Genomic DNA, 20,350 nt, shown 5'->3' with positions numbered 1-20,350 from the left:
TCTGTCACCCAGACTGGAGTGAAGTGGCCGCTCCCGGCCACCGCAGCCTCACTTGCTGGGCTCCGGCGATTCTTCCACCTCAGCCTTCCGAGTAGCCGGAATTACAGGCGCGCGCTACCACGCCCGGCTGATTTTTTGATTTATTGTAAAGATGAGGTCTCGCTGCCCAGGCGGGTCTTGAACCCGCGGGCTCAGGCAATCCACTCACCTCAGCCTCCCAAAGGCGCGGGATTACACGCCTCTGTGTGTTTTATATGTTATTGACTATTGTTTTTCTGTGAATTATCTATTCAGTCTTTCACTCGTTTTTAATTTTTTTTATTTTTGAGTTAGTGTCTTGCTCTGGCCCAGGCTGGAGTGCAGTGGCATGATAACAGCTCACCAAGGCCTTGACCTCCTGGGTTCAGGCAGTCCTTTCACCTCAGACTCCTCAGTAGCTGTCACCCATTTTTCTATTGTGATGTTTGTTTTTCTTATTAATTTGTAGGACTTCTTTATATAATATATTCTGGGTTGGAGTATTTTTATATATGGAAAAATATTTATGGTGTTTTTTTAGCATGTAGAAGATTTCAGTTTTTACATAGTCATCTTTATCAGGTTTTTATAGTTTTTTGTATTTTATTTTATTTTGGCCCCAGGGTCATGCCCTGGTGCCCAGGCTGGAGTGCAGTGGCGTGATCATAGCTCACTGCAACCTCCAACTCCTGGGCTCAGGTGATCCTCCCACCTCAGCCTTCTGAGTAGGTGGGACTACAGGTGCATGCCACTATGCCTAGCTAATTTTTAAATTTTTTATAGAGATGGAGTCTTGCTATGTTGCCTAAGCTGGTCTTGAACTTCTGGCCTCAAGTCATCCTCCCACCTTGGCCTCCCAAATTGCTGGGATTATAAGTGTGAGCCACCATGCCTGGTCTGTTTTATGTTTTGATTAAGAAGACCTTATATTTTCACCTCAAACTTATAGGAGTTAAGATTCTAGCTTTTTATCTAAAATTAAGCTTTCTGAATTGTGAGAGGTAAGAATCCAACTTTATTTTTTCCACATAAATAGTCACTACCCCAACACCATTTATTGACTAGTTTCTCATTATCTCCAATTTGAAGTTCTACTTTTTTCATAAACTAAATTCCCATATATATGTGGATTTGTTTCTCACTCTAGTCCCAGTTCTATGCCTTAATAACTGTGTAACTTTCAACAAGCCAGTTAATCTGTCTGTGATAATAGTACCTATATCATCGGTTGTTGTGAGGATTAAATAAATATATATAAAGCAGTTAAAATGTTGCCTAGCACATGTTGAATACTATGTGTTAGATATTATTAATGTTATTCTGTTCCATAAAATCAATTTGTCTATTCCTGTGGCAATACTGTGTAGGTTAGGTAGTATAGACCTTGTTTCTGGTAGAGCAGATTCCCTCTACAGACCTTGCTTGGGACCTGAGGAGAATACAGATGTTCAGCAAGCCCCTCATCTCTGAGCTAAGCTGTGATTGGTCTTAGGGACCTGCCAAGTTCCCCTGACCACCCGCCCTACCTTCAGCAGCCAATAATGACCTACAACCAAGTTGTCTCAGAACAGCTCACTCAGCCAGCCTTTGCTTCCTCCTTTTCCTACCTGCTTTGCCCAGCGACACTTAGAAGGCAGCTTAACAAGTAGAAGCCTCCCTACTAGTTCTTATTTTTCCAGAATTTTGAGACTGCTATCTAGCTTTTTCTATGCGAGATGAATTTTAGAATCAGCTTGTCAAATTCCATAAAAAAGTCCTGCTAGGGAATACAACACCCGTTGGGTTGAAGGGATTTTTTTTTATCAGGGTTGCATGACATTTGTAGATTAATTTACGGAGACTAACATCTCTCATCAAAGGCCTTTTTGCTGTAACAGGGCTGTATGCTTTCCTGAAGAACCTCGTGCCTTGACAGTTTGTATACTAAAAAATAATAGGGCATATAAGAAAATAAATTAGGGCCCCATCTCTCAAAATCGATGTGATTTTGAAGCCAAAATACTGACCTAAATAATAGCAGTCCTAACAATAATCCTCACCCAGTTGGAGCCCACTGGCATTTGCACCCAGTATCACAGTTGGTGGATCCTCTATATCCTTTTTTTTTTTTTTTTTTGAGTTGGAGTCTCACTCCGTCGCCCAGACTGGAGTTCAGTGGCCACTCCCAGACACCGCAGCCTCCAGCGATCCTTCTGCCTCAGCCTTCCAAGTAGCTGGAACTACAGGCGCGCGCTACCACGCCCGGCTGATTTTTTTGATTTATTGTAGAGACGAGGTCTCACCAAGTTGCCCAGGCGAGTCTCGAACCCGCAGGCTCAGGCAATCTACTCACCTCAGCCTCCCAAAGCGTGGAATTACAGGCTGAGCCATCGAGCCTGGCTTGATCCTCTATATCCTTAAGCTCTGGACACAGGCTTCCTCCTTCCAGGTAGTGATTTTTTTTTTTTTTTTTTTTGAGACATGGTCTCACTTTATTGCCCATGCTAGAATGCAGTGGCATGATCCCGGCTCACTGCAGCCTCAACCTCCTGGGCTCAAGTGATCCTCCCACCTCAGCCTCCCCAGTAGCTGGGACTACAGGCATGAGTTACCATGCCTGACTAATTTTTGCATTTTTTGTAGAGGTGAGGTCTTACTGTGTTGCCCAGGCTGGTCTCAAACTTATGGGCTCAAGAGATTCTCTCGCTTTGGCCTCCCAAAGTGCTGGAATTATAGATATGAGCCACCACTCCTGACCCAGATGTGGGTTCTTAAGGACATTTGCCTAAAATATATACCAGCTTTATCAAATTAAAATCTGATCAGGGGCCTAGAAAATATATATATATATATATATTGGCCTACACTATCAGAGAAACTTCTCTAGTAACAAACTATAGAAATGATCCTTTAAAGCTATAGTCTTAGTCCTTAGATATATATATATTTTTTTTGAGTTGGAGTCTCACTCAGTCACCCAGACTGGAGTGCAGTAGCCGCTCCCGGCCACCGCAGCCTCGGCCTCCTGGGCTCTGGCGATCCTTCTGCCTCAGCCTTCCGAGTAGCCGGAATTACAGGCACGCCCTACCACGCCCGGCTGATTTTTTGATTTATTGTAGAGATGAGGTCTTGCTGCCCAGGCGGGTCTCGAACCCGCGCACTCAGGCAATCCACTCACCTCAGCCTCCCAAAGGCGCGGGATTATAGGCTGAACCACCGAGCCTGGCCAGTCCTTATATTTTTTAAAGGAAAAAAACACAGAGGAGGAAGTATCTTTGCAACTTCTTCATCTGCTCTCTCAGCTAGCCTCCTGTCCTACCAGAATTCAATTTTGTAAAAAACAGTCACCATTTGCCCTCCCTGATAGGAGACACTTTAGGAATATTTTTAGCTTTTGTCTGCATGTATTCATATGTTATTTATTTATTTATTTATTTATTTTGAATTGGAGTCTCACCCTGTCGCCCAGACTGGAGTGCAGTGGCCACTCCCGGCCACCGCAGCCTTGACCTGCTGGACTCCGGCGATCTTTCCGCCTCAGCCTTCCAAGTAGCTGGAACTACAGGCGCGTGCTACCACACCTGGCTAATTTTTGATTTATTGATTTATTGTAGAGATGAGGTCTCGCCAAGTTGCCCAGGCGGGTCTCGAACCCGTGGGCTCAGGCAATCCACTCACCTCAGCCTCCCAAAGGCACGGGCCTTCCAAAGCCACCGAACCTGGCTATTCATATGTTATTAAGGCTTTCCCTATATTGTGAGGAAGTCTACCACTGATTGATTAGTTTAAAGCAACATGCAGGTAAAATTTTTCTTGAACTGGTGCAACTTCTAGACAGCATTGACATCATTCCCCTATCTACCTTTTGGGTATGAACGTCACGAAACAGACCATCTTTTTGTCTTCAAACATGGTCTATCTGTCCATTTATTCAGTTCTTATATATCTCTTCTTTGGTTTATTTCTTCTCCAATGTATCCCTAGGTATTTTTTTCCAGTTTTTATTAAAAGTAGCTTCTTTATGTATTACATTTTCCAATTGGCTGTAGTTAATATGAAGGAAAATAGTTTGTGTTTTCCATACTGATTCTGTGTTGGACTGCCTTACTATATTCGTATTCATTCTATTTATTTGTCAGTTAATTGTCTTGAGTTCCTGAGGTAGATTATCTGTGTGCCCTGTATTGGTAGGACTGCTATAACAAACTACCACAGACTGGGTGGCTTACACAATAGAAAGTTATTTCCTCACAGTTCTGGAGGCTGGAAGTTCAAGATTAAGGTGTCAGTAGGGTTGGTTTCTCCTGAGGGTTCTCTCCTTGACTTGCAGATGGCCTCCTCCTTACTTGTCTTCACATGATCAGCCCTCTTTGCACACATACCCCTGATGTCTCTCTGTGTGTCTCTCAGTCTCCTCTTATAAGATTACAAGTTACACTGAATTAAGGTCCACCCTAATGGTCTCATTTTAACTTCATTATTTCTTTAAAGGCTCTATGTCTAAATACAGTCACATTCTGAATACTAGGGGCTAGGGCTTCAAAATAGGAATTTTAGGGAGACACAGTTCAGCCTACAACATCCCCTTTCTTTCCAGTATTCATACCTCTAGCTTTTTTAGTTTTATTGTGGTGTTGAGTCATAGTGGTGATGGAGACATTTATGAACTGTTTCAGACTTTAAAAGGAATGCTACCAGTGTTTATCCACAATATGTAGGCCTCTGATAGAATATTCTTATAGATTTCAGGGGAGTCTCTATCTCTAGTTTGAAAGAGTTTCATTTGTTTTAAAATTATGAGTGGTATTAAGTTTTATCAGAAAATTTTTTGGCATCTTTTAACAAAAATGCATAGTTTTTCTTTGTTAATTTGCTAATACAGTGATTTACATTAATAGAGTTACTAATTTTGACAAGACATTTTCTTGAGATTAGCTCTACTTGGTCATGGTGTTGAACAAGTAGTTTGTCTAGTTTATTTGATTGCCAGCTTTTTAAAAAACTAGTTTTTTTATTGCTTATCTTTAATGTTTGGTATTTGTTTGCTATTTTCTTTATTTTGGATGCTTCCCCCCCCCCTCCCCCTTTTTTTTTTTTGAGTCGGAGTCTCACTCTGTTGCCCAGGCTGGCAATGTATTGGCAGGCTCATTGCTGCTGCAACCTCGACCTGCTGGGCTCAGGCGATCTTTCTGCCTCAGCCTTCCAAGTAGTTAGAATTACTTGCCCACCATGCCCAGCTAATTTTTCTTGATTTATTTTAGAGATGAGGTCTCACCAGACTGCCTGGGCTGGTCTCAAGCCCCTGGGCTTGGGCAGTCCTCTCACCTCTGCCTCCCAAAGTGCTGGAATTACAGGCGTGAGCCAATTTACCCAGCCTTTTTCTCCTTTTTAAATGTTCTTTGTCCAACTTCTCGAATTGAAAGTTCTGATTTATTTTCAATCTGCTTTTTGATAAAGAGTTTTTAAACTTTTATTTTTATAATTAACATGAAGTAAAATGGGCTTTTTTTTGTATGCACGTTTCGATTCTTACATCCTCCATAATCAGGATACAGAATACTTTTATCACCCCCCTAGGCATCCTTATGTTACTACCCCTTTTGTAGTCACTTCCTCACTCTTTTCCTAATCCTTTGCAACTATTGATCTGTTTTCTATCACTGTGATTTTGCCTTTGCCAGAATGTCATATAAAGGAATTATGCTGTATGTAATATTTTGACTATAATATAGCTATAATTAACTATAATTTCCCTACCGTAGTACTGAATATTATGACTTATTTCTACAATGTGACTGTGTTTTTGTACCCATTAATCAACTTCTTTTCATTCCACCCACACCCTTTTACTTCCCAGCCTCTGGTAACCACCATCTACTCTCTCCCTCCATGAGATCTACCTTTTTAGCTCCCATATGTGAGTGAGAACATGCAATATTTGGCCTTCTATGCCTGACTTATTTCATGTGACATAGCTACTTCCAGTTCCATTCATTTTGCTCTAAGTGACAGGATTTCATTCATTTATGTGACTGAATAATATTCCATTTTGTACATATACCTCATTTTCTTTATCCATGAATCTGTTGATGGACACTTAGGATGATTCTGTATCTTGGCTATTGTGAGTAGTGCTGTAATAAACATGGGAGTGCAGATATCTCCTTGATATATTGATTTTCTTTCTTTTGCCTATATATCTGTCAGATTGTGGGATTGTATGGTAGTTCCTGTTTTTAGTTTTTTGAGGACCCGCCATACTATTTTCCATAATGGCCATAGTACCTTACATTCCCACCACCAATGTAAAAGTATTCCCCTTTCTGTGTATCCTAGCTAGCATTTGTTTTGTTTTTGGTCTTTTTGTACCCATTCCAACTGGGGTGAGATACTGTCTCATTGTGGTTTTGAATTGTTTTGACTTGCATTTCCCTGGTGGTTAGTGATGTTGAACATTTTTTCATATAAATGTTGGCCATTTAGTATGTCTTCTTTTTTGAGAAATGTCTGTTCTCATTTTTAAATGGAATTTTTGTTGTTGTTATTGAGTAATATAAAATCATGTCATCTGCAAACAAGTATAATTTGACTTCTTCCTTTCCAGTTTGGATGTCCTTTCTCTTGCCTAATTGCTCTGGCTAAGACTTCCAGTACTATGTTTAATAAAAATGGTAGAAGTGGGCATCCTTATTTTGTTCCATATCTTTGTGGAAAGGCTTTTAGCTTTTCCCCATTCTGCATATTAGGTGTGGGCTTGTCACATATGGCCTTTACTGTGTTGAGGTATGTTACTTCTATATCCACTATGTTGTGGATTTTTATGATGTTGAATTTTATCAAATGCTTTTCCAATATCTATGGAAATGATCATATAGTTTTTGTCCTTGATTCTGTTGATGTGCTGAATCACATTTATTGATTTGTGTATGTTGTACCATCCTTGGGTTTCTGGGATGAATCCCCCTTGATCATGGTACAAGATCTTTTTAACGTGTTGTTGAGTTCTGTTTACTAGTATTTTGTTGTAAATTTTTGCATCTGCGTTCTTCATCAGGGTTATTGGCCTGTAGTTTCTTTTTTTTTTTTTTTTTTGGAGTTGGAGTCTCACTCTGTTGCCCAGACTGGAGTGCAGTGGCCCCTCCCGGCCACCGCAGCTTCGACCTACTGGGCTCCTGCGATCCTTCCGCCTCAGCCTTCCAAGTAGCTGGAACTACAGGCGCGCGCTACCACACCCGGCTAATTTTTTTTTTTTACTTTATTGTAGAGATGAGGTCTCGCCAAGTTGCCCAGGCGGGTGTCGAACCCGCAGGCTCAGGCAATTCACTCACCTCAGCCTCCTAAGGCATGGGATTACAGACTGAGCCACCGAGCCCGGCTGGCCTGTAGTTTCATTTGTTTGTTCTGTCTTTGTCTGGTTTTGGTATCAGGGTATTGCTGGCATCATAGAATGAGTTTCGTGGAATTGTTCCCTCCTTTTCAGTTTTTTGAGTTTGAGTAGAATTGGTGTCCTTTAAATGTTTGATAAAATTCAGCAGTGAATCCATCAGGTTCTGGGCTTTTGTTAGGAAATTTTTTATTACTTCTTTGATCTTGTTACTCGTTATTGGTTTGTTTAGATTTTCTGTTTCTTCATGGCTCTGTTCTGGTAGGTTGTACGTGTCCAGGAATTTATCATTTTCTTCTGGGTTTTCCAATTTGTTGGCATATAGTTGTTCATAGTATTCTTTAATGATCCTTTGTGTTTTTGTGGTATCAGTTGTAATGATTCCTTTTTTGTGAGACATTTTACATTTCTAATGCAAACATTTAATGCTGTGAATTTCCCTCTAAGCAGTGCTGCAGTTGCATTCCCCCAATTTTATATGTTGCTTTTTCATTTTCATTTAGTTAAAATCTTTTGTTTTTCTTTGAAGTCTTTTCTTTGATCCATGGATTATTTTAAAGTATGTTTAATTTTCAAGTGTTAGAGATATTCTAGTTATCTTTCTGTTATTGCTTTCTAGTCTAGTTTGACTGTGGTCAGAGAACATGCTTGGCATTATTTCAGGTTTTATTTTTTGGTAGTGTCCTTTTCTGGTTTTGGTATCAGGGTAATGCTGGCCTCAGAGAATGAGTTAAGATGTATTCTTTCCTCTTCTGTCTTTTGGAAGAGTTTGAAAAGGATTGTTATTAATTCATCTTTACATGTTTGGAAGAATGTTCCCAGTGAAGTTATCTGGTCCTGGAATTCTCTTTGTTGGATGTTTTTTGATTCAATCTCTGTACTTGTTATTTCTTTTTAAGTTAGTTTAAGTGATTTCTGTATTTTGGAAATTTTTCTGTTTCGTATAGATTATCTGATTTGTGAGCATACAGTTGTTGATAATATTATCTTATAATCCTTTTTATTTCTATATGGTCTTCAATAATGTCCCCACTTTCATTTCTGATTTTAGGTACTTGTGTCTTCGTTTTTTTTTTCTTTGTTAGTTTAGTTGAAATACTTGCCAATTTTGTTGATATTATCAAGAAATTGCTTTGAGTTTATTTTTTCTTTCTATTCTGTATTTATCTCCACTCTAATCATTATTATTTCCTTTCTTCTGTTAGCTTTGGTTTCATTTAATCTTTTTTTCTTTTTATTTTAGATTCAGGAGGTACACGTATATATTTGTTACATAGACATATTGTGTAGTGGTGGGGATTGGGTCTCAGGTGACCCATTCCCAGGTAGTGAACATTGTGCCATGTAGGTAGTTTCTGAACCTTAACCTCCCTCCCCCTTCTCCCCTTATTGGTGCCCCCAGTATCTATTATTTCCATCTTTGTGACCATTTAGCTCCCACATATGAATGAGAACATGCAGTGTTTGGTTCTGTTTTTGAGTCTAGGTTCTTAAGGTGTCAAGTTACTTTACTGATTTGAACTCTCTTTTTTAAATGTAGGTGTTCACTGTTATCTCTCTGAGCACTGCTTCTGCTCTATGCCATAAGCTTTGGTTTGTTTTGCTTTTTTCATTTTATCTCAAAGTTTTTCTAGTCACAATTGTGATTTCTTCTTTGACCAATTATCTGTTGCAGCATGTGTTGTTTAATTTCTTTCTATTTGTAAATTTATTTTTCCTTCTGTTATTGATTTCTAATCTTAATCCATTGTATTTGGAGAAGATACTTTTTTTTTTTGAGTTGGAGTCTCACTCCAGTTGGAGTCGCCCAGACTGGAGTGCAGTGGCTGCTCCCGGCCACCACAGCCTTGACCTGCTGGGCTCTGGCGATCCTTCCGCCTCAGCCTTCCAAGTGGCTGGAATTACAGGCATGCGCTACCACGCCCGGCTAATTTTTTTATTTTATTGTAGAGATGAGGTCTCGCCTGCCCAGGCGGGTCTCGAACCCGCGGGCTCAGGCAATCCACTCACCTCAGCCTCCCGAAGGCGTGGGATTACAGGCTGAACCACTGAGCCCGGCTTGGAGAAGATACTTTATATGATTTCAGTCTTTTAAATTTTATTAAGACTTGCTTTGTAGCCTAATATATGGTCTGTCCTGAAGAATGTTTCATGTGCCCTTGAGGAAAATATGTGTTCGGCCCTCTTTGGACATGTCTGTTGCGTGTTATAGTGTTAGGCTTTAGTGTTATTCAAGTAATCTTTTCTCTTATTTATCTTCTCTCTGCATGTTTTATTCACTGTTGAAAGTAGGATATTGAACTCTTTAACTATAGTAGAACTCTGCTTCTCTCTTTAATTTTGTCAGTATTTGCATAATATATTTTGAGACTCTGTTGTTGAGTGTATATTGTTTATAATTGTATGTTCTTGATGGATTGACCATTTTATTAATATACAGTGCCATTCTTTACCTTCTGTAATAATTTTTGACTGAAAGCCTATTTTGTCAAATATTAGTATAGCCACCTCAACTCCCTTTTTGGTTACTATTTGCATGGAGTATCTTTTTCCAGTCTTTCACTTTCAACTTAGTGGTTTGTTATGAATCTAATGTATGTCTCTTGTAGACATTTTACAGTTGTATCAGGTTTTCAGTGTATTCTGCCAATCTCTACCTTTTAATTGGTGAACTTATTTGCATTTAAAGTGATTACTGGTAAGAAAGGACTTACTTTGCTATTTTACTACTTGTTTTCTGTATATCTTATATCTTTTTGGGTTCTCAGTCCTTCATTACTTCTTTCTTTTGTGTTTAGTCGATTTTTGTAGTGTACAAATTTGATTCACTTCTCATTTCCTTTTTATATTTTTTAGTTATTTTCATAATGATTACTCTAGGGATTACATTTAACATCCTGACTTTGTAATGGTATAGTTTAAATTTATGCCATTTAGCTTCCATAGCATACACACTCTGCTCCTATACAGTTCCACTGCTTTTCTGGTGTTTTTTTCATCACAAATTACATTTTTTTATGCATTGTGTTTCTGTTTACATAGATTTATAGTTAATTGTTTTATCCATTTATTCTTTAATCATGTAAGAAATAAATAGGAGTTGGAAAGTACATTTATCCCTGTAGGTTTAACCTTTACTGGTGTTCTTAATTCCCTTCTTTGACTTTGAATTACTCTCTACCTCTTTTCATTTCAATCAGAAGGATTTTTCTTAGCATTTCTTTCTTTCTTTTTTTTTTTTTTTTGAGTTGGAGTCTCACTCCGTCACCCAGGCTGGAGCTCCCTATTCCTCCCTTATCAGTGCTGTCACTCCTTTCCTCTTCCCCCACCCCTCACTGTGTGTGTGTGTGTGTGTGTGTGTGTGTGTGTGGTGGTGGTGTTGTGGTAAAAAGCATACACCATTAAATTTACCATCATAACCATTTTTAAGTGTACAGTTTAGTACTGTTAAGGATAATCATAGCCGGGTGTGGTGGCTCACACCTGTAATCCCAGCACTTTGGGAGGCAGAGGCGAGAGGATTGCCTGAACCCAGCTTGGGCAACTTGGTAAGACCTTGCCTCCTCAATAAATCAAAAAGTTAGCTGGGTGTGGTGGTGGCACACACCTATGGTTCCAGCTGTTTGAAAGGCTGAGGTGAAGGATCACCTGAGCCCAGCAGGTCGAGGCTGCGGTGGCTGTGAATGTGCCACTGCACTCCAACCTGGGCAACAGAGTGAGACTTCTACTTTAAAAAGGGGGGGGGATAATCACATTGTTGTGCAACAGATCTCTAGAACTTTTTCATCTTCCAACACTGAAACTCTGTACCCAGTAGACACTAATTCCTTCCCCCAACAATTGGTCATCGCCTTTCTATTTTCTGTTTCTTTGATTTTGACTATGGGTGAAGATGCTGAATATTTCATATGAATGGAATCATATAGTATTTGTTCTTTCATTACTGGCCTTTTTTTTTTAAAGCATAATTTCCGCAAGGTTAATCCATGTTGTAGAATGTGACAGGATTTCCTTTCTTAAGGCTGCATACATTCCATTGTATGTACACACCACATTTAAAAAAATCTATTTACCTGTTGGACATTTGGGTTGCTTCTACCTCTTGGCTATTTTGAATAATGCTGCAATGAATATGGGTGTGAAATTATCTCTTTGAGATCTTGCTTTGAATCCTATACCCAGAAATAAGTAGGATTGCTGGATCATATAGTAATTCTATTTTTAGTTTTTTGAGGACCCTTCATGCTGTTTTTCTTAATGGGCTATATACCATTTTACATGACCACAAACAGTGTATAAGGTTTCTAACTTCTCTGTATCCTTGCCTACACTTGTTATTTTCTTTTGATAGTAGCCACACTGATGGGTATGAAGTGATAGCTCATTGTGGTTTATTTGCATTTCCGTAATGTTTAGTGATGTTGAGCATCTTTTACTATGCCCTTTGGCCATTTGTATATCTTCTTTAGAAAAATATCTATCTATTCATATCCTTTGCCCATTTTTTGTTTGGGTTATTTGTTTTTTGTTGTTGTTATTGAGTTGTAGAAGTTCCTTATATGTTCTGCATATTAACCCCTTATCTATATTGTTGGTCCTTGACCTATGATGGTTCAACTTATTCTTTTTTTTTTTTTGAGTTGGAGTCTCACTCTGTCGCCCAGACTGGAGTGCAGTGGCCGCTCCCGGCCACCGCAGCCTCGACCTGCTGGGCTCCAGCGATCCTTCTGCCTCAGCCTTCCAAGTAGCTGGAACTACAGGCACACGCTACCACGCCCAGCTAATTTTTGATTTATTGTAGAGATGAGGTCTCGCCAAGTTGCTCAGGCGGGTCTCGAACCCGCGGACTCAGGCAATCCACTCACCTTAGCCTCCCAAAGGTGCGGGGTTACAGGCTAAGCCACCGAGCCTGGCCAACTTATTCTTTTGACTTTATGATGGTGTGAAAGTGATACATCTTCAGTATGCTCATAGACTTACAATGGGGCTATGTCTGGATAAACCTATCATAAATTGAAAATATAACTTTCATCTTATGATGTTTTCTTTTCTTTTTTTTTTTTTTGAGTTGGAGTCTCACTCTGTCACCCAGGCTGGAATGCAGTGGTACACTCACAGCCACTGCACCCTCGACCTGCTGGGTTCAGGCGATCCTTCCACTTCAGCCTTCCAAGTAGCTGGAACTACAGGCGTGCGCCACCATACCTGGCTAACTTTTTGATTTATTGTAGAGACAAGGTCTCCCCATGTTGCCCAGGCTGGTCTCAAACCCTGGGGTTAGGCAGTCCTCTTGTCTCAACCTCCCAAAGTGATGGGATTACAGGTGTGAACCACCGTGCCCAGCATGATGTTTTCAATTTATGATAAGTTTGTCAGGATGTAACCTCATCGTAAATCGAGAGGTATCTGTGTGTGATTTGCAGTTATTTTTTCCCATTCAGTAGGTTGCCCTTTCACTCTGTTGTTTCCTTTGATACACACATTTTTTAACTTTGTTATAATTCCATTTGTCTATTTTTATTTTGTTGCCTGTGCTTTTGGTAAATCATTACCAAATTCAGTCTTCTGAAACTTTTCCCTATGTCTTCTTCTAGGTGTTCATAGTTTTGGGTCTCACACTTAGGTCTTAATGTGTGTCTGTTATGTAAAATGAGGATCCAACTTTATTCTTTTGCGTGCAGCCATCTAACTTTCCAACTATCATTTGCTGAAGAGACTGCCCTTTCCACCATTGTGTAGTCTTGGTATCTTTGTTAAAAGTCATTTGGCCACATATGTGAGAGTTTATTTTTGGGTGCTCTGTTCTATTCCATTGCTCTATATATCTATCATGAGCTACTGTCACACTGTGTTAATTACTATTCCTTTGTAGCATTGCTTTGAAATAATATTTTAATATGCAGATATAAACATGTCTTTCAGTGTTCATTATCTACATTTTATCCCTTCTTGAATAAGACGTGAACCTTTTGTAAGTTACTTTGCACGTATTATCTCTTAATTCTCACAACTTTACGAGGCAGGTAGTTTCTATTTCAATTTTATGGTTGAAGATACTGAGACTTAAGAGAAATTCTCCTCAGTCACTACTCAGTTAGTCCATGATTTCAAAGTCAAAGACAATGGCTGAGGATTTTTAAGTAATTATCTGACCCTGAGGCTCTAAATCTTTCTTCCTTGTCACACTTCTTTCCTTGAGGTGATAAAACCTTTCAACCCAGTGAAATAGCATTGACAGCTATTGGGATTAGTAGGGTTAGGACCTTCCTCAAACAACATTTTTTTTTTTTAACCACCAATAGTCATGTCTTTCTAAGGATAATCAATGATCCCTCTTTTTTTTTTTTTTTTTTTTTTTGAGTTGGAGTCTCACTCTTTCGCCCAGACTGGAGTGCAGTGTCCGCTCCCGACCACCGTAGCCTCGACCTGCTGGGCTCCGGTGATCCTTCCGCCTCAGCCTTCCGAGTAGCCGGAATTATAGGCGCTCGCTACCACGCCTGGCTAATTTTTTGATTTTATTGTAGAGATGAGGTCTTGCCTGCCCAGGCGGGTCTCGAACCCGTGGGCTCAGGCAATCCACTCACCTCAGCCTCCCAAAGGCGCTGGATTACAGGTTGAGCCACCGAGCCCGGCTTGATCCCTCTTTCTTAACTGAAAGTTCTTTTTTTTGAGTTGGAGTCTCACTCAGTCTCCCAGACTGGAGTGCAGTGGCACACTCCTGGCCACCACAGCCTCGACCTGCTGGGTTCCGGTGATCTCTCTGCCTCAGTCTTCCAAGTAACTGGAACTACAGCTGTGCGCTACCACGCCCGGCTAATTTTTTTGATTTATTGTAGAGATGAGGTCTCACCAGGTTGCCCAGACGGGTCTCGAGCCCACGGAGACCCGTGGCAATCCACTCACCTCAGGCAATCAGGCAATCCACTCACCTCAATCTTCCCAAAGCGTGCGATTACAGGCTGAGCCTCCAAGCCCGGCTATGAAAGTTCTTTAAGAAGTCAGGAGGCAGGAGTTTTTCACTCTTTACTCAAGGAGGAAAAGTTGAATAGACTCATTTTTTGACAAAGAAGCCCTTCCGGAAAGATGTAGGAGGCTGGATTCCTTTGATAAAGTGGAATTCTAGAGAAATTTGAAGCTAGTCATTGGGAGGAGTGGGATTGGGGTCATGAGGAGGGAGTTTTCACTCTCTTACTTTGCTTTTCTTCTAAGTTTAACAGCAATAAGAGTTTTACTTCATCAGTAGGACTGTTTTAGACCATCTTCCCGTTAAATCCTATATGTGTGTTGCATGTGGACTGGGATGAGAGTGTGATAAAACTATGTATTTGTATGTGTTTCTGTTATATGGAGCACTTGTATATGTATGCTTTGCCATTCATATCATGAAGTTCTAGTAATCTTGGTCCCATTTCAGCCTAGTTGGTCTTTTTGTTCCCTTTGTGTGAATTAAGTGTTTACTATTTATTTTTCATTTATACAGTAAACAGTTACTGAACACTTACTCTTCATTGTGTTTGTAGACTCCCTTAACCCTTTGTACTCAGATGTCTCCTCTGGGGGGACACCGTAAATCTAGCAAACCATTCAAAGGTCCTCTCTCAGGGACATAAAGAGATTGCTGGTGATTATATAGGACAAACCTATGCAAGTGCAAATTTTTCAAAAGTGTATGTCCTTGAAGTATTCTATTCAAAAACAATGAAAAACCTATGTCCCATTTGAAGTTTGTCACGCTTCTGATCAATCAGTTGAGAAGTGGTTTTCAGGAATCACGAGTATGGCCTTCCACATTGTCTTCAAACAACAGACTGGACAATAAATTACATATTATTAATGCGGGAGGAAGAAAATGAGACTGCATTGTCTGCTGGAGTAGAAAAACATCAGGTGGAAGATGTCAGAAGAATTACTATGCACAACATTTATCAATGAACCTGCAATGCAAGTCAGTGACTGTTTCACACATTAGAAAAATATAAGATATAAAATGTTGATTCTTTTAGCCATAAATAAATTCCTCGATGTCTAAAATTCCATTATAAGCCAAATATCATTACAATAAAATTATGGGTTCCAGTGCTGTACTATTTAATATGAAGTGATTCGTTTTTCACTATTTTGTAAAAAAGTATAGTTGAGTGACTGGTAGGTGATCTGCAAGATGTCTCCAAGTGCAAAGGGTTAATATGAAATTAAATAGTACATATTCCTTCCTTCATGGTAAATTTGCGGCAACATATTTACTAATCAGCTCTTAAATAGTATATAACAACTCCAGTAGAGGTATGTACAGGATGCTATGGGATGTTGAAAAAGGCAATTGAATCAGATTAGGAGAGTGAGGGCAGACTTCTTGTAGGAAGTGAATCAAAAGCTGAATTTTGAAGGATAAGTAAGGTAACTCATGGACTTATTAAACGTTGGGTGAATTAGGTGAATTCAGGGAGAAGGATATTTGTAGCAAGGGTGCAAAGTAGAAAGGCATGAAATTTATGTGGCACATTCAGGGACTCTTGCAGCTGAATATGGATTAAGTGAAGGTTACACTTATAGGGGAGTGGGAGGAGCTGGAGTAGGTATCATTCTGTCTTCATGCTTTTGGATGAAATCTAAATTTACACTGTTTTCTCCTCTCCCTTCTCCAGTCTATCCATCCCTGGAGTCTGATGATGATGACCCCGCTTTGAAATCTCGACCCAAGAAAAAGAAGAATTCAGATGATGCTCCATGGAGCCCTAAAGGTGATTTAACATACTGTCCCTTAAACTCTATAAAAGTGATCAGGGAAAAAAATAGACTGGAAGTAAGAGGGATATTTAATATCAGAATACCTGATTGAGTCACTCATTTGTTGAGTGTCTGCTGTGTGCTAGGCACCATGTTAGGTGCTAGAGTGAAAATGATTAATAAGACTCTATAGTTTATATAATCAGTCCAGCAAAATCAGCAGTAATGGAACATGTTGCTTTTGATATTATTTGGCTTGAGATGAAAGGAGCAAGACCTTGAGCAGATTTCAGCAAGCAGTATGTAGGGCTTCTGAGAACATTGTTATACCATCATCCCAGCCCTCCGGGAATTTTATTGTCAAGGAGAAAAATTCTGTTGACTGTTGAGCTCTACAAGGTCCAGGACTATCACCTGTACTAAGAGGCCATCTTGGAGGGAGGGAGGGAGGGAGGGAGGAAGGAAGATTGAGTTAACATGGAATTTAGAGGGTGATAAAATAATTTTCTTTATCTAATTGACTGGATAGTTTTCACATTGAGGGTGTATCACTTAGCTGTTGTTGCTTAACAAACTACTCAAACCTTAGTGACTTAAAACAATAGTTTATCATTTCTCATGATTCTGTAGGTTGGCTGAGCTATTCTTGTAGTCTGGGTCAGCTTGACTGGGGCTGTATGGTCTCAAAAGATCTCCCTCAGATATCTGGGACCTGGCTTAGATGGCTAGGGCCTCTCTCCCATGGTCTTTCATCTACCAGGAGGTCATCCCAAGCCTGTTCACATAGTGGCAGAAGGGTTTCTAGCAGCAAGAGAAGACACACCCCAATGTGCAACCACTTGTCAAGCCTTTGCTTGTGTCATGTTTGCTATTTTTCAATTGGCTAAAGCAAGTTAACATGGCCAAACCCTGATCCCATGGGTGAAGAAACAACAGATTGTACCTCTTGAGAGGAGAGCTGCAAAGCCACATTATAAAGGGTCATACATACAAGGAGGTGTCAGCAAACTGAGGGCCATCACTGCAACAGTCTGCTGTAGAGGGCATTGGAATCTCAGTACCTGTGGTTCCCCAGGAGATAAAGGGCCTGCTCTTCTCATCCAACTTTATTTAGCCTTTCTGGGGTTTGCTTGAGGATGGGAGAGTAGGGCAGCAGGGCATTCCTGGGAAGTGTTCTCTTAGTGAGTCAATCAGCTAATTTTTTTTTTTTTAATTCAGGCCTATTTTCTGATTTTATTTTCTTCTGTCAAAGTAAAATTTTCTCATTAGTGCACTAGAAAATTTGGAAAATATTGAAAAATAGAAGGAATTATGAAGAAGAAATCACCCATAATTCTGCCACCCAGAAGCAACTACTATTAACATTTTGACGTGTTTTCTTCTCGTTTTTTTCCCAATACATTTTTTCTTTTTATTGTTGAAATCATACTGTGTATACAATCATATACACTACTTTAAAATTTGGAGGGACCTTTTAATCAAAGTAGTATGTGTAGCACATCAAATCGTATAGAGAAATTTAGGATGAAAAGCAGTGTTTTCTGCCTCTACATTCCCTACTTTCATTCCCATGCTTGAGAGGCAGCCTCATAGTTTTCTCTTTTTTTTTAACTTTTAATTTTTTTTATTTTAAAGATGTGGGGTACAATTCAGGGTTAGGTATACAAATGTTCATTATGCAGGTACCCTTGGTTGATGAGGTGTCCCCCCCTCTTCCCCACGCAGATTCCCACTACTGCTAATCCTACTTCCCCACCTCCCTCCCGGCAGTTTCCTGCTACTTCCAATCACCTCATAGTTTTCATTTCCTGGTAGTAGATACCTCTAGAATTCAAGATAATAGAGTTTATACCACCATTTCTTCATTTATCAAATCTTATTTCTCCTTTCTTCAACTTTTAGTTCATCTCTCTTGATTACCCAACTTTGTAAGATATGGATATTAGTGCCCCTACTTTTTCTACCCTCTTCCAGCATTCTATGAACCATACTTTTTTGTTTATGCTATCAAGGTTGTTAACATATACAGTATCTTGTGATTAATGTTCTATATTGACTAAACATTGACTGTAAAAATTGAAAACTAATAAATATATCTGGCCTTTTAAATTGATATTATATCATAAGCGTGTTCCTATAATAATAGTTTATAAATAATATTTTTAATGGCTACAAAATATCTATTCCACTTAATTTACCTAATTTCTCCTTTAATGTGGAACATTTAGGCTACTGCCAAGTTATCACAATTAGTGATTACATTTGGAATGAACATCTTCATGTGTAAATATTTGTATCTCTGGTTATTTATTTAGGATGGATCTCCATGAAACCTTGGAAAGGCCAAAGTAGATGAGGCTATACAATGAAAAGTCTCCCTCCTACCCCTGTTCCACAACCTTCCAGTTCCCTACCTGGAATCAGACAGTGTTAGCAGTTTCTTATTTATCCTTTCAAAGATAGTTAATGCATATATAAGCAAATGCATGTATATATTGTCTTTCCTCCTCTTAGTTTTACTCAGTTGGAAGCATATTTCATACACTGTTTTATACTTTGCTTTTCTCACATAATAATGCATCTTAGAGATTGTTTACACTCTCATAAGCAATGCATGAGAGTGCCTGTTTCCCTACACCCTTGCCAACACTGTTTATTGATGTTAATGTTTTAAAAGGTCTTGATAAATATTGTCAAAGTGTTTTCTAGAAAGGTTGTACCAATTTACACTTCTACCAGCCATGTGTACTGTTTGTTTATGAAACTCTTGCAGGTGTTGAACATATCAATTAGTAATAGTGTTTGCCTATGAGTAACCTCTCAGGCATCCTTAGTGAGTGCTTATTCCCTCGATAGCTACTTCACCTCCAGCATTAGGGTCTGGGTTGCAGTCAGGAAGAAGGAGAAAACCAAAAACAAAAAGGAACAGGCCTGCCGAGTACCCTCTCTCCCCAAAGAGTTTATAAGTTCCACTTTTAAAAAAATCTCTGAAATAGTGTCACACAGCCAAGACTATTTGTCAGAGAGGCCACGAAGTTAGTTTATATTTAGGCATATTGCTGTTCTACAAATCAGGGTTTTTGTTAGTAAACAGGAAAGGGAGAATGATACATGGTTGAGAGTGAGCAGTCCCAGGCTGGAATACCAGCTATGCCCAACAACCCCTGTATTTTTTAAGCATTTTTTTCTTTTTTGAGTTGGAGTCTCACTCCGTCATCCAGGCTGGAGGGCAGTGGCACACTCATGGCCACCCCAGCATCGACCTGCTGAGCTCTGGCAATCCCTCCGCCTCAGCCTTCCAAGTAGCCTGAACTACAGGAATGCACTACCATGCCCAGCTAATTTTTGAGTTATTATAGAGACGAGGTTTCACCAAGTTGCCCAGGCTGGTCTCTGACCCATGGGCTCAGGCAATCCACTTGCCTCGGCCTCCCAAAGTGCTGGGATTACAAGCTGAGTCACCAAGCCCAGCCTCTATTTCTTCATGTGCATTCAGTTTACTATACAGTGCCCCTTCATTTCAACCGGAAGTTCTCCTTTTAGCATTTCTTATAGGGTAGGTCTACTAATGACAACTCTGTCTAGGAATCTCTTGATTTCTTCTGTTTTGAAGGATAGTTTTGCTGGATTTAGAATTCTTGGTTTATAGTGTTTTTCTTTGAGCACTTTGAATATATCATCCCACTACCTTCTAACCTCCATAGTTTCCATAGTGATATAAATAAGCTGTCAGTCTTATTGAGAATCCCTTGTATGTTGTGAGTTGCTTCTGTCTTGCTGCTTTCAAGATTCTGTATTTGTCTTTGGTTTTGGTTATGATGTGTGACCTCTTTGAGTTTGTCCAACTTGGTGTTTGTTGAGCTCTTGAATGTCAAATTAGGAAAGTTTTTAGCTATTATTTATTTCTTCAAGTGGTCTTTCTGCCTTCTTTTCTCTGTTCTTCCAGGACTCCATGTACATATGTTGATAAACTTGGTGTTCTCTCTTTTCTTTTTTTCCTACTTATCAGACTGGATAATCTCAGTTGACCTGTCTTCAAGGTCACTTCCTTCTGCCTGGTCAAATCTGCTGTTGAACCCCTCTAGTAAAGTTTGCATTTCAGTTCTTTTACTTTTCAACTCCAAAATAACTATTTGGTTTATTTTTATAATTTGTCTCTATTGGTATTTTCTATTTGGTGAGACATCATTCTCTGTAGTTCTTTAGACATGGTCTTCTTTAGCCTTTGAAAGCATTTTAAAT

The 20,350-nt window shown here is 39.5% G+C and overlaps 1 protein-coding gene across 1 annotated transcript in view; it reads left to right on the top strand.

The window, feature by feature from the left end:
* The window catches only part of LOC103255240 (histone lysine demethylase PHF8), a 56,483-nt gene that overhangs the window by 20,490 nt on the left and 15,643 nt on the right, over window positions 1-20,350 (top strand). The window contains exon 11 of the mRNA XM_008053212.1: window positions 16,027-16,122. Coding sequence (XP_008051403.1) covers window positions 16,027-16,122 — 96 coding nt within the window. The remainder of the gene's footprint in view (window positions 1-16,026; window positions 16,123-20,350) is intronic.

Source organism: Carlito syrichta, unplaced genomic scaffold, assembly GCF_000164805.1.
Source record: "Carlito syrichta isolate Samal-C Ts95f unplaced genomic scaffold, Tarsius_syrichta-2.0.1 Scaffold73637, whole genome shotgun sequence".
Classification (NCBI taxonomy): Eukaryota; Metazoa; Chordata; class Mammalia; order Primates; family Tarsiidae; genus Carlito; species Carlito syrichta.
This window is presented reverse-complemented; position numbering and strand designations above follow the sequence as displayed.